Raw genomic sequence first — 23,854 nt, 5'->3', positions numbered from 1 at the left:
TCAGTTCCATAGTTTCCATTCCTCTTTTCCAATCTTCCTTTTGTGGATTATCCTGCAATGAGGTAATCAAGATGCACGTATTTATATACAGAAAAAAAAATGGGATGGGATGGGAGAACAATTACCAAGCAGCTGTATGGTTGTATTTGAGAACTAATTCTGCTATTGTTCACAGTTCATCAGGGACAATTGCACCAGACAGGTTCTACTATCTGTATGTATCATCGTGCCCATTAATTTCCAATCTGGGCATTTATTCTTTGTGTCTTCTGTTCTTCAATGCGAACGGCCACACCCACATTGTTACCGGTTTACCGGGAAAATGCAATGCTACAAACATACCGACCAGTACTATATGCTAAATGCTGCTGCTGCAATACTGTGACAAATGCCCGAGGACAGAGACACTTTGCAAACCACACCAACCATTGCATGTTTGTCTTGTAGCAGAGAAAAGATACGACACTTGGAATGACTTGAAATGAAGAATTTCTCCACGGTTGTTATCTAACAAAAGGGGATGGTGCCAAACAATGCCAATAATCTGTAGACCCAGTAATTCAGGACCAACCAAGCCAGGTTATCTATTCTTATGTCTACACTGGACACTGGACATGCCCCACCCCTCCCACCATTACCAGGCCAGTGTGGAAGTGTCCAGGGGACCTGCTTCTAAGCCTGTAGTGTTAGTTCAGTCTCATGTTTCACTACAAGACTCTCCTGACCAAACTACATATCACAACATTAAACCACAGTTTAAACCCCAAAAGTGTACTCATGTGAAAACATGTGCAGTTCAAGTAGGATGTCTCCCCGGCACAATTAATATCGTACGAATGACAGAAATTTACAGCGGAACTGTTCTGCAAAGAAATTCCTGGCCAGTGTGCCCATTCTATCTCCCTTCCATGCTTCACCTAGCGTTACAGCTACCCCGAGCCAACACAGGAACACAGAGACGCTTTCATCCCACCCCCAAGCGCACCATTGGCCTGGTATCACATGCAAAATTACAAAAGGGGTCCAAAATAAGTCAATATTTACTATGCAGCACAGTAAGTACCCTCTCGTCAGAAAGTGAGTGCGTTTCTCATTGGCGCTATAGCGCCAGTTCCCTTCCCATGACTGGACGTTTTTCCCCATCCATACCCGTTTCCTTCTGTTGACAGGAATAAAAAGCTTACAACAAGTGACTTTGGGACGTACTTCAAGGTTAGCCTCTTAAGAATCACCTGTGCAGGTTTTGCCAAGCCTGCTCTTGACACCTGATATACCAATCACAAAGGTGTGTCCCACGCCAGACGCTAAACCCACTCAACACAACAGCAAACCAACGTAAAATACAGCGTGAGAGCTGACTTCTTGTATTTTATTTTATTTCCACCAGATTTACCACCACGAGGGGGAAAACAATAAAGTGAAACATTCAGCAGGAAATAGCAATGTTGACTGTGAATTCCTCCTCAAACAGAGACTGCTTTGTTGTTGTCAACAAAACGTAAAATTTCCCATCCTCTTTTCAATTTTACTGTTGGTTCCTTGTAATCAATAAAAAAGCCTGGACAGACAAGTATTCCCTCATGGGGCTAAAGTCACATTCCCAATGCGAAAACATTTCCTTTTTCCAAACAGAGCGGTTGCCCTCACTCAAGTCACTGGTTTCCGACTGATTTCCTTGGCAGCCAGTGTTCTGTTGGTGTGATTTAAATACTTAGGGGACACATGGGGTTGGAGTTGGTGCCCATTTATGGTCACGGGCAATTCAATACCACTTGCAGAGTTTCCTTACAAGGGCCATCCTCAAGCCGGAAGCCTCAAGACCAAGCTGAGGGCACATGCTGCCTTCCCAACCCCTCGATTGTGAGCAGATCCAAACATCTTTTCCAACACACTGGCCGGATTCCCAACAAGCCAGCGGTTCCTGCGCACGGCATCTCAAACATTCCACAGGAATGACACCACGTACTTAGTAAATATTCGGACATGGAACCTGCACCAAAATTTAAACATGCTTGGCTGGGAGAGTGGTGTGGGTCACGCCTCGAACGGGGTATAATTTCTTCGGGCAAACCATCAGACGTGCTTCTTGATTTGCCCATCTTGTTTAGGACAAACAATGGAATGGTATGAGCCTGATACCCGTCCATGATTAGGTGACCCAACTCAGCAGTGGTGTGCACCCAACTGGTGTAATATTGTACCCTGTTCTATTTTTAATTTGAAACCCAATCAAAAATATGTTGACATAGGCACTACTCTAAAACCCTGGTCGTAATAGTAAAACCAGCTCGTAGGAAACTCTGCCTATTCGTACCAATCTCAATAGGCAGAATTATACGAAGGGCACCATTTTCCTATGAACTCACATGGGGTCTGTCCATGGCTAATAAAAGAGCATATCTGAGAAGTTTTGTCCATATACGTTGCAAAAGGTTTGATCATGCTGAGCAAATGGTTTTTCTTCTCAAAAACTGGTCGTGTAGAACTAAATTAATTGCTTCAACACAACACAAAGGATGACCATCGTAAACGTCTTCTTTAATCTGTGTCCTTTGCAAAGAAATCCGGTCGGTTTTTCTGGTACATACTATGTTGATATACCGAGAAAGGGAGGCACATTTTCGGTCATACCAGTTGATGACGTCAGCTCGAGAGCACTCCAGATCGCCTGCTTTACCCCTTGTTGCTCATTTTCTTCACCTGAAATCCTGGCTATTGTATATTTGCGGGCACATACTGCACATATGAGGGGCGATTCAAGGCTCTATCAATGTTATGCACTTCCTAATTTGGAGCTGACCGTGCCGAATGTTTCTGGGAGCCAACTATGCGACTATTTTTAGTCACGCTACCCAACTTGTTTGACTTTCAGCCATGTTGGCCGCTTCGATTTTCAAATTCAAAAGTACTACAAAACCGTTGCACATACGGAACATTCTAGACGAATGCACACAATAAAATCGGGGCTATAAATCGTCGAAAAGGGCGCTAGATGTGGGCGTTTGCTCGCCTAAAGCTACGTTTTCTGCATACGGGCTCGGTTTGACCAGTAGTACCGACCTTCCTCTGTTGGCGCTCCCAGGCGGGGTCGAGCAATCCTTCCCGCTCCCACTCGTCCTCCTGTCCCATGTATTCCTGGTCGTATTCATACTCGTACTCCGCCATGGTGGACACTGGTTCCGTGTGGGTGCCAAAGTCACAGGGTCGGGGCAGCCCAGCGCGTACCGGCTCGGGACCAGGGTACGGCAGGCTCAGGCGTGGTGTTCGGCGGAAGAGACTCGGCGCGACTCGGTCCTGCTCTAGCGACGGGATGACCCCGCCAAGAAATAACACGCCCACGTGACCGCCCAGAGCCCACAGCCCGACTGGGGAGAATCGACGGGCTGATCAGCACCCCCGAACACTCGCATCAGCAGGAAGTTTAAACCACTGCGCCACCTGCAAGGGGAGGTTCACGGTCAAAATATAGTAACAAACACATAGATTTGTTTTTCATTCATGATCTGCGTACGGTTTGTCGTAATGCGATATTAAAAATAGTAAAGGTCGCATCGATGGCCTAAAAACGCGACAAACTTATTTTGTCAAATCAAATGTCAAATAAGCAATTTTTTCAGGATTTCTTCATTATTTATTGAAAATGAAGCGAATATAGACACTTTCATGATTTGTACGGTTTGCCGTAATGCGTTTTAACTAGTAAAGTTGCATCAATGGCCTAAATATGCGACAAACTTATTTTGTCAAATCAAGGAGGTTCAAAATGTCACTAAACAATATCTCAGGATTATTTATTGAAAATGAAGCGAATATAAACATTCCTATCCCGGGTGTTGATGGCCCTCGCCTACTTCTTTATTCATCATGAACTAAACACAATCTTTGGTGACACTTTAGTAGGCAAAGAGAAACACGGTCAAGGTTCATGATTTGTCAAGTTTGAACAATGCTCAGGTCAACGAGATTAGGTTGATGTGTGTTTATTGTGAAAAAGATTCGTTTACAAAACACGATGGATAGATCTAACTGCTCATGTATGCACATAAAGTCAAATTGTACCGTGTGACTAGACACACGTACTGATATGATGAATAAATATTATTAATAAGATCTTTTTATTTAGTTGAACTTAAAATTAAACTAATGACCGCGAACGCTATCTATGATTCGCTACAAGGCAAGCTTCTAAAAGCGTATCCGATGTTACTATAAACGTCCCGATGTTTCAAAGCGACAGCCCTGCCCAGACGCTACCTAAACTGACTCAATAGCCATTCGGAATGTTCATGCCATGACCGGTAACATAATATTTTCTGTACCGTTCGATAATGTCAGCATTTCCAGATTGAAACAACGGAGTTATATATATAGCTGTAGCAAGCTCGACCGGGAAGAAAATGTACATTTTTTTCAGATTTTCCTACATATATTATTAACAAGTTTGACTCATTCAGACTATTGAAGCTGCAATTTTATCGCTTGAAGTTGAACTTGAGAAGGTTGTGACGTCACGCGAAAACACCCGATGCCAATGTTACGAGCTCGTATATAGTTACGTTTACTGTTACGTGCGAGCGTTTTGACAACTTGGAAGTACAAAAGCCAGATCTGATGTTGGGCGTACATGAGTGGTTTCAAAGTTCACACTAATATAGTACATGTATCACAAATAACGAATGATGTCCGACAATTTGTTTATCATCTTTCGAGAGTATGGAGACAGGAAACCCAAGTACGTACACTAGTGTGGGGTCAAGGTGGTTTGGTTGGGCTCGAGAGGTTACTACCGGCATTGAAATCTGGGGGTCGGGCCAGTTTCTAACTCACAAGGTTAGCGCTCGAAATGAGATTTGAGATAGGAGTAACCAAGGAGGTTAAAAATCAGGGACAACGGTCCCTTCGGTGTAGTTGCCGCCGCGCCGCGTGCCTGCAAAGCTATTGTGTTACGTCGAAGGGTGATAAAATCGGCTGCACCAATACAGATACAGAAATTGTAATACATGGTCATGTTGTATATATATCTGGCCCGAGTTTGGCTATGTGAACAGTTCATCACCTTTGGCTTTACAGAGCATGAGAAGCAACATACACATAACGTTCATCGAATTACAGCCTATACTCTTCTATACCTGATCCTCCTCCGTCCAATTGGCCAACAGGACGATAATAGGACTATCATAGTACAGTCCTACTAGTACAGTTGGGCCCGTTTATTTCTGCTAAACTCACACCAGCAACCAGCATACAATAGCTCTTTGCCATATAGACGACAGACTACCAATTGCTGATCTCCGATGTAAATAAAGTTGATTTATTGGGTCAATCGTGAACTTTACTGAGCCGGGACAGATGTGATACAATCGATTATTCTCACACAGTAAAACATGCAACTCGATCCCAGGTAAACTATAGACCCTGTTCATACCAGACTTATATTTAGCGGTTTCAACCGGTTTTTCAGAAAACGGTTTTTATTTAAGCTGGTGTGAACGCAAATTAACCGTTTTTTTAGGGGTTTAAATCCGATTTTCAAAAACCACCTCGGGAGAAAAGTTTCTGGTAAAGTTGTGACAACACGGGCTCGCCGTGAGTTCGAGTCTTCGAATTCACGGTGTGTAGTTCCCAGAAACTAGAAGAGACCGACAACCTGAAGTATTAATGTATTAACGTTCATACCAGACCATTCCAACACAAGGCCCCGCTTTCTAAATTTGTTGTCGGGTCCCGAAATAGTCCGACACAGTACAGAATTTGATAAGGACTGCACCCTCGCGCTTATTATAGTTGGTGCATTTTCCGTGTGTCGGGCGGGTGACTCGACTTGGGTTTCAAGTGCAAGTCGCCTGGTCCAGCAATTACATGATGATCTCCTCAACAAAATAATAATAGATCCTGATTCGCAGCCAGAGCGGTGGCGAAATAGGTGCCAACTTTGCGATGGGATACAGGAAAATCAATCGCCAATAGCAGCAGTGTACATCAGTGTAGATAATTATATATTATTTAGCATGATCCTTGAGTAGTTGGGTGGGGCGCACACGCCCATACATGTTCCAACCTTTCCCACCAAGGTCGCGACAACGTAGCTCGGTCTGAATTCCCGGGCCGGCTGTTTTTGGTTAGGCCTGTAGGCGGTCGTTGCCCCTGTCGAGGTTTCGATCGAGAAGACCAGGATAGAGGCTCAGGCGTGTGCTTTGAGAGGTGCGAACTAAATGCCTTCGGCCTTCTTTCAATTAAGTTCTGTTATGTGTATTTATGTGAAGTCAGGTAACACTAGTACATGTAGTAATTTTGGCGTGGTATTACTATTGCAGAAGATGTGACTGAGGGTGGTAACTTGGTGCCTCCTAGCGACGTTGGCAAAATCTGCATACCAGTACGTTTGTATTTGGAACACTACGTGTAGTTGAATTTACTAACTATACTATGTGGAATCACTGGTATGAAATGTACTTTTTTAACACACCCTCATCATGTTTAATTAGGGTATGACACAATCTGTGAAATGAATACATTAGAAGAAACAAGCCGTCCTGGAGCCAGTGAAATGTAAACATCATAAACTCGAAAGATTCCCATGCTGCATACATACTTGATAAACTGTGAGTGCATACATTGTATGATCAAATATGGCAAAAATTAATATCTAAACAGATAAGGATCAGGTTTGTATGTGTATCATTAGGTCTATTGTAACAAACTTTAGAGGTATTACATGTCCTTGGTGCTGAAGTTTCCATTGTGCCAATCTGTAAATTCTTGATCATATATCCAAGCAGATCCTATGGTGGCAAGGCAGTAAGCATTGGCTAAGTAGTGCCGCCTTGCTTAGCTTATGTTATTTACAGAAGAAGGAAGAAAGTTTTGACAACACAACTCTGCAGTAGGTGTCCATAAAATCACAACACAAAAACTAAAAAGAAACATCTCCATGAACGTTTGGAAAAGCTTTATTTTTTAAGCAATATTTTTGTGTTGCACTATGTACATCATCTGAGACCCACCGGTAAACTTTACAGAGCAAAAGTGCCATTCTATCTTACATCGTAACACTTTAAAACATTCAGTTAACTCTATACAATCATGTCCTAAACATATACATTTCATCCTTTTTTTTATTTGTGAAATAAATCAGGAAGACCAAGTGATACATAAAGAGAGTTGTGCATGTAGAATTTTTTTAAATTGTAATATCATATATATTTAAACACCAGTTGTCGTTCTTTGGAGGAAGTGCAATCTGTGCAGCAATTTAAAAGTAGTCCGATAGTCGACCATCTGTGCGGATCTTCTGTTCCAGAGCCATGTACTTGTGGGGCGCCATCTCCTTGTGTCTGCAGCAAAATCAGACACAAAATCACTTTTACCAGTCAAGTAAACATCGCCATAGGCTAGATGTATAGTGACCTATGTTGCATATTATCCATCCACAGGACAATCTAAGGGTTCTGCAAAGATATATACATGTATATACAAACTGTATGTGATTTCTAATCATGCTGCAAATCATTCTGAACACCTACATGTATGGTAGATCTTACCAAGGTCCTTGATCTTACCTAAAAGTTGATCTGTGTTGGTAGAAGTCATTATGAAGCAAGTTTGTATCGGTTATTTTCAACACAAGAAATTGGACTTACTCAAATTTTGAACTGTACTCCACTCTAGTCTTTGTCAAGGAATAGCAAAGACTGGACTTGTACAGTCAAAAATTTGGGGAAGCATAATTTGCTGTGTTGGAAATAACAATGTAAACTTGCTTCATAATGAAATCGGACTCAAATTTTTGACTGGACAAAGACTGCAGTGGAGTAGTCAACAATCTCAATTCAGTCCAATTTCTTGTTTTGGAAATTATGGGTTTATTAGTTTATTTTCACAAAGTGAAAGGGAGGGCAAAACAGGTGCATACACACCTTTACAAGTTGCCCCCCCCCCATCCAAAAACACATATACAACATCAAAATTTACTCTGATACGGTCTAAGCTGCGTAACGTGCGGGTAGATAGCCTTACCTGTTGAGCCTGAGCTCCAGTATGTGGATCCTAAACATGGCTTCTGAGCAGTAGGCCAGATACTCCTCCTCATCCTCCTTTGTCATGGACACCTGGTTCTGCTGGTACCACTGCTGCCGCTTCTGCAGTTCCTGCGTCTCCTGCAAGGGGGTGTGCACGACACAAGGTCAGGGCAGCCATCAAATGTGGTGTGACAAGTTTGAGCTCGTTCATACCAGGCTTCACATATCTGGGTATGCTTAGCCTAGGTATCAACCAAACTATCCATCCTGCTCAGAAAGGGATTTAGCCAGATCTTGCCTATCCAGATCACGAAGTGGAGGTGGCAGGATTTTTTGCATCCACACCAGGTTTAACAAAAGTAAAACCTCGTATAAACTGGGTCTTTCAATATTGCAGCAAAATCAGGGCATGATTTTGACAGGAAGCAATGTCAGTCACTGACGAAAACTAGTGGATGCTACTTGAAACACCAGGCATCTTCCAAAAATCAATCCAGTTGCTTGAGTAACAATTTCCTTGTGTATCTCGTTATGAGTGAGTGAGTATCTGTATCTGTATCTGTATCGATATAGCCTGTATAACCACCCTTCGGTGTAACACACCAGCTTCGCAGGCACGCGGCGCGGCGGCAGCTAGCTATATCACACCGAATGACTTGTTACACTAAATATTTGCACATTTAATTGCAGGAGTTGTTTAAAGCTGAGCGAGTAAAGATCTTGTACGTACCTTCTCAAACCTGCTCTGGATGAGGTTAGCCTTGTCGATGAGCCTCTGTTTGAGGTCGGCCAGGCAGTCCTCCTTCAGCTTGAAGGCCTGCTGCCGGGCGATCTTGTCGGGGTCGCCCATCTGCGCCAGGAAGGGCGCCAGGTAGTCCAGCTCCTGCTCCTGCCGGCGCAGCTTCTCCTCAAGCTGCTGACGCTCCTGGGAACGGAACACGGGGGACGGTTAAATGTCTTGGATGTGGCAAGCGAAAGTTCTCCTATAGAGGCCCTATCCTCTGGAACAGGTTGCCACATGATATAAAAGACCTGCCTGTCCATGTCCACTTTTAAAATGAGATGTAAGAATTGGCCTGACCTCTGACCCCTCTATACAAACAATCTGGACTGGACAATGACTGGACTGGACAATTTCTACTTTTTGTTATCATTTATTAATGTTAGTGGTTACTTACTGTTTTTCCGTTATTATTATTGCCATTATCATTGTTTATTGTATCCCTATGTTACTGTTTGTATGTGACTGTTATGTTTTGTTTGTAAAACAGGGCCCCATTGAAAAGAAGTGTAATCACTTAATGGGCCACCCTGTATAAAGATGACGGAAAATAAAATAAAATAAATGTCGACAAAGGCTAGACATCCAGGTATTGAGATACACAAAAAATGTCAGTCGTGCCAAGTAGCACCCACTGTTTTTTTTTTCAGTGATTGTAGAAAGGTACTGGATGCTACTCGAAAGGTCTGGCAGTTTTTGAAGTCTATCTAAGTTGCTTGAGTAACAAGTTTGTCATACAAGGATGCTTGTGATTCATATCACACAAAATATTAAAGATCAGGCAAATATACAAAATAGTTTAGTCTCTTGTGACACTAACACAATTTCTCTTCACTGGAAAAAAAAGAAAATGAAACATAAAAAAAAAACTTTAGGCAATTTATCAACTCCACTAGTTTGCTATGCTTTGAAATTAAAGAAGGACATCACAGGAGACTATGACCTGAGCGGTAACAGTATCTTACCAGTTCCTTCCTGTGCTGCTTGGCTTTCTCGTTCCTCTCTGTGTCGTATACTGAGATGGAGAGCTCAGACACGGTTTCCTCACGGATACGCTCCAGCAGGCACTCCTTTATCTGCAGAAAGCCAGTCCACATGTCAGTACAGTCCACTTGTTAATACAAGTTTGCATTGTAAACTGTACATATTTACCTTATTATTTTGTAAACTCCATATACCATTTGTACAAGTTTTCGTTATTGGTGCTTCATTTTGATATGTTGACCCCAGGAAGAATAGTGCTTAAGCACTAATGGGGATTGTTATAAAAGCAAACAAACAAACAAACAAACAGAATGATACAAGAAAGTCAACAGAACGTACTGCTTCTGTGCGGAACACAAATTTTTCAAGGTTTTCAATGGATGGATGTTTGGGCAATGTTGCATCAGGATCTTGCCTGTTGCAGATGGTATATTTTCCGACAAAACATTTGAAAACTATAGACAGGATGTCATCCTTAAATACTCAAACAGGACCTTCAATGAGACATTGTGCTGAAGCGCTGTGGAAAATGAATAACAGGTTTTGCCATATGTTCTGCCAACGTGCTATCACACACTCAAGTCAGTCAGAAAATCAGTGCAATCTCACCTCCTCCTCTGACGCCCTGATGGCCTGTACAGACTGGTCCTCTGCCTCCACCAGAGACACCAGCATGTTGTAGATGTACAGGTTCTTCGGAGACTTCTTCGTCGTGTCCACCTGCAGGGGTAGAAATAATACTTTTTATTCAGTGTTCTGTAAGGGGGCCCGCATGCCCTTTTCCGTAGAGCGTAATCAGCCATTTTAATTCTATGTAGAGCGTAGACGGACCGCCAATTCAACGTAGAGCGTAATTCGCCAATTTAATTCTACGTAATGCGTTGTGACCACTTGGAATTTATCGTAAAGCGTAATCGAGAAGTTTCCGAATTCAGCGTAGAGCGTTGTCGTGACCCCCCCTTGCAGGCTCCCCTGTAATACTGTAGTAAGAATGTCAAAATCTTTTTCTGCAGTTTTTCTGCAAATACTCTACTAGCAATTATCCAAATTAGCAGTCTGGACATAAACCCATGGTGTAGGCAAAACTGCATGTTGGCAAACGTTTTACATGCAATTTGAAAAATATATGCAAAATTACTAGTACATGTAGTCAATAGTGAGCACAAAAGCTTTCCAATAATATTATGTTAACACCATAGAACCCTAGCTTGAACCCCTAGCCTGCAAAATTGCAGGTTGCTTAATTTCTCTTCTGCAATATTAAAAATGTCTCTGCAAAATGCAGACTGCAGATGGGTATTTCTGTCTTTTTTCTATTTATTCAAGAAAAGAAAAGAACATGAAATGTGGAACCATCCAACCTAGTGACATATTATTACACCAAATAACACAAATGTACATAATGTAAGTAATATGACTTCATGATATACAAGTTATATGATTTAGTAATTCTGTATGACAACATATAAATGTATATATTAAATATAAATATTGTATGACAAATTATAAGGTGGGTATGTCTAACCCTGACCTGGAATGTGGAGGTCATGTCGGGGGTCATGGTGATGACCTGGCTCTTGTCGTTGGCGTTGGGCGGTTTGATGAACTCTCGTGTAGAGGCCGTGACCCGGTTGTCCTCGCAGTGGAAGGTCAGCTGGATGCGGTCCTCCGCGATGTGGAACACGCACTCCGACACATCCTCGCTCGCTGGCTTCTCCCTGTTCCTGTGGAACCTCTCCGTGATTTTCTGTGAATGATGATGATGATGAATGGTTTATTAAAATGCAAATCACTTGCAGCCCGCGGGCTGAATTGCGGATTCGTTACAAACATTTACAGAGCTCGTATCAAGATAAAACATAGGGTCAATTATTATATATAAGTATAACAAATAACGTTGGTGTATAATAGAATTTAACATTTGTACCATAATACGAGTATAAAACGGAATTAAAAGCTTAATAATACAACAATACGGAAATCCTTAAAAACATTAACTATTTGATTAAGCACTTAAAAGGCGAACAATGTACGCTATGGGGGAGTTCCTGAGTCGATCAGTCCTGCATTTGATTGGTCTATATTTGTCTCTGTTTCTGGTGGTTCTGTCGTGGTAGTCCGAACCCTTTAGTGGCGGCATTGACGGTGTGTGGGTTTCTAAATGAGTCCCGAACTTAAGACACAGTGAAGTAGAGAAACACAATTGCAATGTACCAGGAACTTGCAGGAACTTTGTGGCATGTAATGGAAAACTTTCCAACCAATCTGTCAAAACTGACAAAAAGCTTTGGTAAGAATTTAAAAAAAAAATCCATTATCCACTCACAACTCTATGATTTCTCTCTCCAAATGTGAGAGGTTGTGTTTTAGAAGGCATCAAAATCCTACATTTGCCCATGGATCTGACGAAAAAAATTCTTGAGTGGGCTAGAGCCCTGCAATGTACTTGAAGATTGGAAAGACACAAGCTCACGTACCAAGCCTAAATATGACCATCATGTTGTTGATGTTGATCTCTTTTTTTAGTATCTCTACTTTGGAAATAAAAACAACAGCTGCCCACATACCAAGCCATTCCTTTTCTTTAGTAGCTCTACTGCAATAAGAAATATTACTTTCTTATCTGCTAGAAAGAATTTATCTGCCTAGTTTTTTACTACCTCTTCAGTTGTAGAAAAACATTACTTTGATATCTTCTAGAAAGAATTTAATATGTCTTTATCTAGCTTTTTTGAGCAGCTCTAGTAAAAGCTAAGTAAAAACATCACTTCATCAGCTGGTGTGTTACGCCGAAGGGCGGTTATACCGGCTATACCGATACAGATACAGACTTCGATGTCTAAAAGCGAGCATTTAGGCAGCTCACCAAAATAGGTCTGTGGTTTGCGTCTGTGGAGGCCCCAAACTTCTTCATCCGCTTGCTGAAGAGGACGTGTCTGTAGTACAGGAAGTCGTCCCTGTCCTTAAAGTGTTCCGTCATCTCCGTGGGCGTCTCCTCCCTCTTCACCAGCCCGTCCACCCGAGCCTTGTCGTAGAACACCATGGTACGGTCCGTTTCCGGGCCGGGGCTGCCAGACTTGTAGGTGTGCTCTGTACCAGGGATAGACAGGGACAGAGGGGTGTTACTGAGATTGTCCTGCTAGTGCTATAAACTGTTACATCATAGAATAACACAATATTAGAATTTGGGAAGTCTTTTTAACTGTACCAGGGACAGACAGGGACAAAGGGTTGTTAATGAGATTGTCCTGCTAGTGCTATAAGCTGTTACATCATAGAATAACACAATATTAGAATTTGGGAAGTCTTTTTAACTGTTTTGGGATTGGGCTGCCTGACTTGTAGGTGTGCTCTGTACCAGGGACAGACAGGGACAAACGGGTATTAATGAGATTGTCCTGCTAGTGCTATAAGCTGGTACATAAAAGGACATAGAATAACATACAATTAGAATCCAGGATGTCTAACTATTTGGGGACGTGGGCTGCCGGACTTGTACGTGTGCTCTGCACCAGGGACAAACAGGGTTGTTGAACGAAATAGTCCTACTGCTAAGCTGATGTGTTAAGTCAAAAAGCATAGAAAAACACAAATTAGAATTTGGGCAGTCTTTTTAACTACATTGTATTTGGGACCCAGACTATAGGACTTGTAGTAGGTGAGCTCTGTACTGGGAACAAATATAGAAACAACAGGTTGTTGACACGGAATGAAACAGCTGTACTTCTAAGCTGCTATGTTCAGTAAATCTCAACTAGAAGGATGTAGAGAGACTGGCCTTTTACCAAACTTGCTAGAATGCTCTGTCTGCCTCATGTGTCAGGCCTGAGCCCCTAGGTGTAAGTAAGCTGATTTGTTACACCAAAGAGCATAGAATAACAGAAAATTAGAAATTCTGAAGTCTTTTAACTGTTTGGGGATGAATGTGTTGTGTTTCAGACGAACCTTTCATAGCACGTCGGCAGAACGTACTGCGCCTGCGCAGAACCCTGGATTTTCGCGGTTTTCGTTGGATGTTTGGTCACTGTTGCATCAGAATTTTGCCTGTTGTAGAGGATATTTTTTCCAACACAACATTTGGGAACTACAGGCGGGATGTTAACCTTATATGTACGAATACGACCTTATATGAGACGTTCTGCCGAGGTGCTATGTACAATACATTACGGGTTTCACACAGGTGCAGTGCGTTCTGCCGACGTGTTACCTTTCATGCAGTCGAGCCTTCCCTGCAGCATGTACTCTGTGATCAGCCCCGTGCGGTGGTTGTGGACTCTCAGCTCCAGTTTGTCCTGTCTGTTCACAAACCACTCCTTCGCAGACACAAGGTTCTTCACTGGTGGAAAAGAAAAAATATTCAGTACAGGTTCATGGCCAAAATGGGCAGAGAGATGTATTGAAAATTCAAGGAAGACATCTAAAAACTAGAAAGGTAACAGTTCCAAAACAAGTCCATAATGTTTGCCTTCACAGTCATGGTCTAGCCTAACAAACTACTGATCTGTTTATTCTTACTACACTGTAACACATTCATATATATGGTGACCAGCCCCTCCAACTCTGTCCTGCCCCTTGCTACATAATGTAACCCAACACCATAGGGTGTCTGCTACAGCACCAGTTACTATGGTGACAGATGTCTGATCCAGGTCATTGACCTTTTCCGTTTAAAGAAGAAAAAACAGAGCAAAAACAAAATGTTTTCCTTCTGCAAAGATAAACAGAAATTGCCTTTTGCAAGGGATGTCTTCAGTTTGTATCATGAGGCAACTTTGCTTCTTACTTACATTCGTAGTCGTCATAGGCAGACAGCTTGGTGATCATGCCGTCCTTCAGCAGGTAGCGAGCAAACTTCTCCAGCCGAGCTTTCTTGTACAGGATAGTCTTCTTGCCAAGTGGACATCGCGTCTCGTACTCTAAAGACAAGTAGCAAAACATTTATTACAAGATTGTAGATCGGTACTTCTGTGGGCGACACCCAGCAATGTTCCTCATACTAAATATTGCTTTTATCTGTTTTGCCATTTTAATGATTTTAGATATTTTAAGCGAATTAATATTGCCTGCCAATTTGTACACGAGTCTGTCAATTCAGCCTGTTGGCTGCAATGTGACTTGTCTTTGATTTTAATAATAAACCAGTCTAAAGATTATACTGTCTTCTGAATTACATTTTAAAACAAAACTAATAGTGTGAAAAAGCAATGACTTTAAAGCTGAGTTATGAAATACATAAAAAGCGCTTATGGAGATATGTACAGCATGGTGTAGCCCATCATAACATTCAGATGCAGCTCAAGTACAAAGTGCATGTATTCACCTTTTGGTGTGACCAGGATGGGGTGAACCCAGGATGGTGGCATTTCCAGGTGTTTCTCGTCTTCTTGTTCCTCCTGCAAAAGTCAAAAGAAATTATTAGTGACATCAGATTGTAATAAAGATTCCTCCATCCTCTTACACTATGTTGTACTCATAGTTCTGATGCATGTTCAGAAGAACTGTTTTACAAAGGATGTATTTGCCTCTTCTGCAAGAAACTGTTAATCAAGCAACTGGATTGATTTTGAAAACTATCAGATATTTCAAGAACCATCCACTACGTTTCGTCGGTGACTATGCAGTTGCTTGAGTAACAGTTTTCTTGTGTATGTGCATGTCCTGGATGTCTAACCTTGGGAGACAGAGAACAACTGACGGTAAACTGGATAGTGAGTGAGTGAGTGCACTGTACGTTCTTACCTCATCGTCATCCAGGCCCTCGTATAGCTCTGCCTCCACATCAGGGATCTCCAGACTGGGTTTCTCTGAGCTGTGCAGCAGGTACTCCCACTTCGCCGAGTCTCCCAGGTCAAAACTCAGGTCCTACAATACAGAGAGAGGTGCAATCTTTTAGGCATTGTACTTGCTCACAGGATGGCACATAGGACTTTTTGAATAGACGACTCAATAGATGACTCGTCTAGTGTTTTGTCTACAAGTCCAGTATGATGATAAAAAGGTAGGAAAGCACTGCATAAATGGGGAGAAAGAGCACTAGGACTTTTACAGTCAAACATTTGAGGAACCTACGGGAGCTTATGAAGCTAGGGAAGAACAGGTCACAGTGGAGAGGGTTGAAGAAAGACTGACTGCAGCTGCAGGGTGTCCAGACCACTGCAGCAGCAGCCGAACACAGTGGATGATGATATGCCAGAGTGAAGAAACTCAGGGAGAGTAGAAACACGAAGTCCCCTGGCTCCCGGGAATCAAGCCCGAGCCATCAGCTCACAAACCCAACACCCTACATGAACTCAGAAATGCAAAATAAGAATGCAAATATTTGACGGACCAAAGGTCCAGACCTGTTAGATAGGTTAGTTGATGGTGCTTGAACCATGGTGCTTGAACCACAACTGTTACAAAAGAACTATTGAGACTGTACCCTACCTTACAGCCGTTGGAGCAGTCTTGCATGTTGACCCAGTAGTTCTGGTGGTTCCAGACGGACTCGATGCCCAGGAACTTGTCGTCCTCGGTGGGGTACGTGTTGCCGGTGAGCGGCTCGATGAAGAAGCTGTCTGGGACCTCCCGCTTGCCTGACAACACCAGCACCCAGCAGTGGATCCGCAGGCCGTGCAGGGCATCAGGCTTTGGCTTCTCCAGCTCCTGCAAGACAAGGTGTACACAGTCAGGCTTTAGTGTGCTTTTAAGTTTTATGTGTATGTTTTTTGTTCAGTAGACTAATCTACAGTAACATATAATCACTACTAGAGACATACAGAGTAGGCCTTAACTGACAATACAGATCTTTGTAGATGACATTCATATACCAGTCCCATAGCCCAGCCCATCTCTGTCAAAACTTAGAATGGCAAAATAAAACATAAATATGCAAATATTTGACCAATATGCAGCCACTCTCTCATTGGTCGAACCACTCATGGTCATGCTATCATTGGTTGAACTGCTGTGATATGGAGTCAGGATTGGTCAGTTACATATCTTCTTCAAAAGCTAGAAACCCATACTACAATGTACTTGTATCACTAATAATGAGCACCCAGCATGCAGAGTAGACACTGCCATCATGTAATCAGGCAATGTTTCATGGTGATAGAATTGCACAGCCAGCGTAATTCTTGTGAATTGCACCGACTGCCTCGTACGCAGAGGGCTGCAGAATGAGGTCTGACCGAGCAGCGACAGTCATTTTTCTTTCTTATTCGTTTTCTGCTCCAGCCGCAAATGCCCTCAGGCACTGGCAAGCGCATAACATGAAAGCCTTTTAGGTTCCAGGATGGTGATCTCATGGGGGAGGACTCCACAACCGCACGAATCGACAAGTTAACGTTTCAAGAGAAACTCACACTGATGCGAGCCTCCTCCTCCCTCCTCCTCTCCGCTGCCTTAGCCTCCTCTTCAGCCTCCCTCCTGGCCTGCATCTTCAGGTCAAACTTACTGCGCAGGTCCTTGGGAGGCTTGACTTGGTACTTCCGCACCTCCTTCTTCTTCTCTTCAGACTTCAGCTGTTACAGACACAAATATACAGCGTGGATACAAATGGTCATGACTCACAGCTGTTGACGTATACTAGTGGGCTTAGAAGTGTAAGGGATGACAAGACATTTGAGAATGAAAAAGTTGAAACAAATTACTCCTAATCCTATTGAAAATATCTTTCTCTGCCCCAAGGATTTCTTATATACTCTCTTGCCAAGATGTGCTAAACCAGGCAACAGGGATCAGGATAGACCTTAGATAGAGTGTATCAAGAAGGACATGAGAGAGTGCAGCCTTGCTGGTATGGACCTGCTGGACAGAGTTGATTTGAAACTTGGTGTGAAGACTAGCCGACTGCTGCCCACCCGTGTCAGGGACCCCCGCTACAGTATAAACTATGAATTATATAATGTAAGACTAGGTACTACTAACACAACTACTACTAAAAGTCCTACCTCTCCTTTCTTCTTCATGAGTGGGCAGACATCCCTGGTCTGGTCCATCAGGCAGATTTCCCGGGTGGCATACCCGCTAACGCAGTACGCATCGTACCCAGCTCCCAGCAGCATGGAGCACAGCAGTGTCGCAAAGTCAAAACTGTTGCCCTTCTGTCTCTTCAGGGCTGTGGTCGGCGACACCAGCTGGTTTGGCTGTGAACACAACAGAGCAGACAGGTCAGCATGAAAGTTCATCTGATTTGGTGAATTACATTATGAAAAACTTAAACTGTTCTCCAACTCAGAAATTTTGACTCACCAGAAATTTTCGACTGAATCACTCAGTCTTCCTCTGCTATCTGACCCAAATGCTGTGGACACGTGATTTTTCCCACGTGTGACGTCAGCAAAGGGTCAAAGGTTGTCTACCGGGACGGGGGTCGATATCGACTTCAGAAAACCTTTGACCCTTTGCTGATGTCACACGTGGGAAAAATCACATGTCCACAGCATTTGGGTCAGATAGCTGAGGAAGACTGAGTGATTCAGTCGAAAATTTCTGGTGAGTCAAAAAAAAAATTTTGAGTTGGAGAACAGTTTAATTTTTTCATAATCATAGAGCAGACAGGTGTTAGTAACACGGCATTCTCACACCAGATGCCAGGGAATAAAGGTGGCTAACAGATCTTTGCTACACACATGTACTCGTAAAAAAACTGCTATAAGTCACTCAGGAAGGAAAGCACTGCAAAATATGACATTTCTAATCAGACTTCAGGCACTTTTCTATCTCTACTGTATAATATATTTAATTCTCATTACCCATGAGGGTACCTATTGTCTACAAGGTGAGATTAATAACAAAAGTGCGTGATTATTCTAGGTAGCAAAATGGGGATGGTCCCAAGAGGTTGAAACTGTAGGCTTTCTACTGAAAAGAGAGTTCAAATCAGATTTGTGAACGTTACAATATCTGGCACAGTTACACTTCTGTAGAAGACGCCCTACCAGGTCCACTGGTGGGTCCAGGGCCTGGAACTCCAGATAGTCGGCCACAAACTCAGCACAGTTCTCATAGCTGTACAGCTCCTGGAAGGGCAGCAGGGTGGGCCGGATTGTGGTGCTCACAAATTTCTGCAGGAGAACAGGAAGAGAGGCAAATACATCTAAACACTCCCAAAGAAATTTGCTAATTTGAAGACAAGTACAGAAAATCAAACACCAATAAGTGTCAAACAAGGGCCCACTTTACCAACACTACTGATAAAACGTTATACAATTTAAAAAAAAACTGTATGACACTTCAAAATATTTATTATTTCACTCCATACTTCAGTATGGAGTGAAATACTGCTTTTTCTGATGTTTCTTCTCCTCCTTCTTCTTCTTCTCCTGCCACTTCTTTAAATTGATTCAACTCCTTCATTTTTGGGCAAAATTACCTGTAATTTCGTATAGAGGTAGAGTGGGTAAATACCCTTAGGCGTTTTTTAAATTTTTTTGATACAAGCTTTTACAATCGTTTTATTTGCTTTTTAGTGGTCCCCATAGGAAAGTACTGTGGGGGCGTACGCGCGTGACGTAATAAGAAAGGAATTCGGGGGAAGGCCCAAATATGGGCATACAAGCAGGTGTGGTCATGTTTGCAGATGTGGCTGTTGATTGGCTGTTGGCTAATTAATTTATTTACTACCATTTTCACGTACCAGCGCAGCTGGTCCACGCGGTCTCGGCCGTGGGCCATGATACTCTGATATTGGATACCGATTCGTGTGATTCCTATAAACATTTCACCTAACTACGAACTAGTTGGAAGAATTATAGCTGCATGGATGCCTGTATATGATTTTAACAAACACTGAAAATCTGACGCAAAAACTGGCAGATATTTTGCTCTTCTCTGTTGGAACAACGCAAGCGGGAGGTCAATGACCTGCGCCCCGCGAGTACTGTAAACAACGGTACGTAATGTGTATCGTCGGCGCACGCGCGCGCGCCACGGTATCAACAATTTTCCACAATCTTCACCGACTAGTATTATATATTCTGTTATCGATTTCTGAAGAATCACCAAAATTGTAGAGTGTACAGGCGTTCATTTGTTGTTGCTGAGAACATCGCAAGACGGCTTCCTGGCAAATTTTCCTAAAGCGAGCGTTGAGGGCTTGCATGCCCGACAGTTTTCAAAGATTGGACAGGGAGCCGGCGGCTTCTGCTAGCCGGATTGATAGTTACGTTACATCAAGGTACCGGTGGTCAAAAGCGAACCTGATAAAGAAGGAAATCTCCTAGAAAGTCCCTTACTAGTACTTGAAGCGATCGTTACCGCCATGTTGTTCACTTTATATGACATACAATGCAGAGAGTAATGGAAACGCGTCCAGATAGCTCGGTTGGTAACGCGCAGGGCTGCAAGTCCGGACATTGCGAGTTCGAACCCTGGTACACTGGATATTTTTAATTACCCTTTTTACAATTTTTAACAATTTAAACATTTTTAACAATTTCAACAATTTTAACCATTTTACATTTTAACAATTTCAACATTTAATTTTAACATTTTCGTTTTAATATCCATTGCTTTGCTTTTAACATTCCAAAACTGATTGTTCTTACTCAAGAATTTCAATAACTTCGAATGTTAGTCTTTTGTATTTTTTCAACATACAAACCAAAATCACTTTGATGTTGTCACAAAAGTAACATCTGTGCGCGCATCGGTTTTCGTTCATTTAAAAACTACAAGTACAAAACATCTGGAAACTAAGCAAACATACTCAGTAAATTGATTGCTGTAATTCCCGTTTTTTTTCACTGTACCGCAATGCAAGCGGGGGGTCAATGTTCACGGTTTTCACTGTCACCTCTGTATTGTGAACTTAATTCCTGGACTTTCTTTTTCCTGCAACTGTCACCACCGTGAATATATAGTTCCGTGAACATGTCCATTTTTCTCAGGCCGTGAAAATTTTGCTTCCGTTAGTAGTAGTTACAATCTCGTCAAAAGTGTAAAGTGAAGCTGTCGAGATTTAAAGTGCGTGTCGTTGTATCTTTGTAAAAAAAAAGGGAGATAATTGCCAAGTGCCAGTTTTATAAATACCTGTTGAGATTCAAACAGCTTGTCCTTGTATAATTGCAGTATGATTTATTTAGAATCTCTCATTTTTGTTTGGGGAAGGGTATGGAGTGAAATTCCTACATTTGCTCCGAAGCAAATGTTGGCCTTTCTAGTTAACAAGAGATTGTCTTTAAGTCCAATAGCCTATACACAAGTTGTTATACCCAAGTTGTTTTTTTGTTGTTTTTTGTTTTTGTTTCAGATGTTGACATTTTCGTCAATTAAAACAAAATCCACAATGACTTGTAGCAATCTAAAACAAAACAGTCGTAACTACATGGACCTGGGAAAGGGTACTGACTGACCTGGATTCGGGTGAACATTCATGTGAATAAAAAAGCTAATTATTAGATTACTTACCTCAATAAGAGATTGCCTATTCCCAAGTTTTTATTTGGTTTCAGATGTTGACATTTTTTTTAAATAAAACATAAACCACATTGACTTAATTTTATACAGCAATCTAAAAAAGCTAATTATTTGATCACGTCAGTGAAGGTTAGACTGTTAGACATTCAGGTAATAAGATATGCCAAAAAAACAGGTATTCATGCAACTTGATGATTTACCTCCATGCCGCACTCGTTGACAGGGTTGAGAAAGAGCAGTTTCCTGTCGCGGTACAGGTGGACGTACTGTCGGCGAAAGTTCTCGGCGTACGCCAGGATCAGTTTCTCCTTGTTGGTGTTCTCCTTGTAGGACACAGGGAACTCTGAGTACATGTCCTCCTGCTGGAGGTGCACCTCAGAACTGGGGGACAGAATGATAGTCATTGATTACTTTTGTCAAGAAGGTTATGTTTTAGGGAGATTCTGACTGAGTGTCTACATTTGTGTGTGTGTCTCTGTCTGCTTCCCAGGTCGTGCAAACCTCAATTGGTTGAGGGCTTCAGAGGTCTGTTGAGGTCTGTCCGTCTGCAAACATGATAAAATGAGAAGGCTTACAAAAAGTTACAGACTCTAGACTACCTTAGAATAGATGGTAAGTGGGTAGGTCTTGATAATACCTAAAAATAATTAGATTTTGAGCCACCTGGTGGCTTGTTATGGTACTGCAGCAGAACTTCCGGTCTTGATACATGTATTTCAAGATCTGGACGACATACTAGGGTCACAAAATTGTTAAGTAGATAGCTTTAATTTGTGCTGGGGAAGAATTAACGTGAGTTTGGGGCTCTTTAGCTGTGTATATTTAACATGATTACTAAACAGAGGTGTGAATTAATGTGTTGTTGTTTCTCTCAAGTCTAAACAAAGAGGAGATGTAAAAGAGGAAGAGAAGACCATGGCCTAGCGGAGCCAAATGTTAGCCAACAAAACCATTATCAAGCCACCAGCAATCTGTCATTGATTTAAATGGATGGTAACTGAACACACTGTCACTAAGTACACCTACATTTCCACTTCTGGCACTTGCACGTCGATTTTCTCCAGCTCCGCCCGCAGATCGTCCACTGACAACTCCCCCTCGGCCTCCTCCGCGTCCTCGGCCTTGTTGTTGGCCTGTTCGGGGTTATTTTCTGCGTTTTCGTCCATCTTCCCGAGCCTGACAAGTTTCGTATTCACCGCGAACTCCGGCTGTTGTAGGGGTAAACTGTGGCCCAACAACACCCCGCCAGGAAGTATGGTCATCCGACAGAACAGAAAATAAACCGTCCGTCGAGGACACTTTTCTTCAGGAATTAATCATCACAAAACCAACAGATTGTTTTTATGTATACAAAAATCATTTGTATGAAAAAATGTTTGGGATTTTCTCAAAAAGTCATCTCAGTGGAAAGTTAAGTGTCACGGCGGATGAATATATTACTCGGCCAAGTGCTGCACCTTAGCAACAGGGAAAGCACTCCCCGCGTTCCAGAACGCATGCGCCTTGTATTGAAGACGCGAAGGAAAATGGCGGACGATCAGCAGCCCATGCAGACAGGAGACGCGGGAAACGCCGCCACGGGCGAGCCGCAGGCCATGGAGACGCCGCACGAGAAGCTGGGGCTCACCGAGAACGTCCAGAGATGATCACAGCCGAGAAGGAGGCGGCGGAAAAGCCGATAAAGCAGAAAGTCGAACTGCAGTCCCTGCCGACGCGGGCGTACTTGGACCAAACAGTCGTTCCCATCCTACTCCAGGGACTCTCCACCCTGGCGAAGGAGCGCCCGCCAAACCCCATAGAGTACCTCGCAGCCTATCTACTCAAGAACAAGTCCAAGTTCGAGGAACAGTGAAGGCGCCCGTACAAGCCTGGAGCCGTACAGATGACCTCTGCAGTTCGTATTTTGACCCTCCCGGAGATACCGCCTCTACTACACCCAGGTGACAACCGGTTTCCAGGACAGTCTACAGTTGCATCACTTGGGATTTCAGCACAACACACGGCGTTTGGACAACTTCATACGAGACAACCAACTATGGGGCGACCAACATACACAGGAAAAAAGACTTTAACTTTTAAGGACCTTAAAGAGACCTTAGATGTTATATTTTAGTCCATATATGTACATAACAGAGCAGAGAGGTACCCACAGTGCCAGATATTTGCTGAAAGACCAACCTAGTACTACTAGTTAGTAGTGAACCTACCTACATCATCTGTAATAACTTTTTTCTCTCCTACTCAAGCAATACTCTTACACGTGGATATACATGTGGGGACCTAGAATGGTGAATTGGATTTGGGCAATTTGACACTGTGGAATAGCTGAAGCCCAACTACTAGTATATCTGGTACATTCAGATCACCAACTACATGTGCAAGAGGCCCCACAGTCAACAACAAACCATTGAAAGTTGGCAATTGCCACCATAAACTACCATAGTGCACCAAAGCTCCTACTTGAATCCTGAACCCTATTGTTAGGCAGGAATCCAACAGGTGTAAGTTATTGTCAGTTGGCAGGACAGGAGCAAGAAGCCTTGTACTTTACCAACCGCCTTGCACCTAGGTTTGTGTTATACCTGTACCTGAATTACCGACATGCCCACAGCCGTTTAGACCACCATACTGCATTCCTTTTACATGATACATGTACACATGTGTGATT

The 23,854-nt window shown here is 42.7% G+C and overlaps 3 protein-coding genes across 9 annotated transcripts in view; 1 reads left to right on the top strand and 2 right to left on the bottom strand.

Moving 5' to 3' along the window:
• Nucleotides 1-3,353, bottom strand: part of LOC109487969 (alpha-actinin, sarcomeric-like) — a 56,289-nt gene extending 52,936 nt beyond the window's left edge. For 5 of the 7 annotated variants that reach the window (XM_019792090.1, XM_019792093.1, XM_019792092.1 and 2 more), the window contains exon 1: nt 3,061-3,352. In XM_019792090.1, coding sequence (XP_019647649.1) covers nt 3,061-3,165 — 105 coding nt within the window. In that variant the 5' untranslated portion in view covers nt 3,166-3,352. Of the gene's footprint in view, nt 1-3,060 lie in introns of all 7 variants that reach the window. The other 2 variants (XM_019792095.1, XM_019792089.1) reach the window with 2 other exon arrangements.
• Nucleotides 3,354-6,934: 3,581 nt separating this feature from the next.
• Nucleotides 6,935-22,456, bottom strand: LOC109487978 (dynein regulatory complex subunit 7-like). Its single transcript, XM_019792112.1, has 17 exons — nt 22,213-22,456; nt 21,387-21,567; nt 18,708-18,833; nt 17,718-17,912; nt 17,130-17,288; nt 16,210-16,428; nt 15,523-15,645; nt 15,104-15,176; nt 14,571-14,699; nt 13,991-14,119; nt 12,650-12,873; nt 11,315-11,530; nt 10,393-10,503; nt 9,765-9,875; nt 8,749-8,943; nt 8,017-8,156; nt 6,935-7,334 (listed from the first exon to the last, which is right to left on the bottom strand). The coding sequence occupies exons 1-17, from the start codon at nt 22,446-22,448 to the stop codon at nt 7,253-7,255; spliced, it is 2,649 nt and encodes an 882-aa protein (XP_019647671.1). The 5' UTR covers nt 22,449-22,456; the 3' UTR covers nt 6,935-7,252.
• Nucleotides 22,457-22,623: 167 nt separating this feature from the next.
• On the top strand, nt 22,624-23,836 carry LOC109487979 (protein dpy-30 homolog). Its single transcript, XM_019792113.1, is given in 2 exon segments — nt 22,624-22,824; nt 22,827-23,836. Coding segments are annotated over 2 exon segments (354 nt in total). The 5' UTR covers nt 22,624-22,682; the 3' UTR covers nt 23,039-23,836.
• The last annotated feature ends 18 nt before the right edge of the window (nt 23,837-23,854 follow it).

Source organism: Branchiostoma belcheri, unplaced genomic scaffold (assembly GCF_001625305.1).
Source record: "Branchiostoma belcheri isolate BF01 breed outbred unplaced genomic scaffold, Haploidv18h27 scaffold90, whole genome shotgun sequence".
Lineage (NCBI taxonomy): Eukaryota > Metazoa > Chordata > Leptocardii > Amphioxiformes > Branchiostomatidae > Branchiostoma > Branchiostoma belcheri.
This window is presented reverse-complemented; position numbering and strand designations above follow the sequence as displayed.

What these genes read in the sequence shown, in the direction of transcription:
- LOC109487978 (XM_019792112.1), bottom strand. Translation starts at nt 22,448, where the DNA reads ATGACCATACTTCCTGGCGGGGTGTTGTTGGGCCACAGTTTACCCCTA. An exon ending in AAGGCTCGACTGCATGAAAG is followed by an intron (nt 12,874 to 13,990) that starts GTAACACGTCGG and finishes TCCCTGGTACAG; the next exon opens with AGCACACCTACAAGTCTGGC. An exon ending in TCAGGGCGTCAGAGGAGGAG is followed by an intron (nt 9,876 to 10,392) that starts GTGAGATTGCAC and finishes GGCTTTCTGCAG; the next exon opens with ATAAAGGAGTGCCTGCTGGA.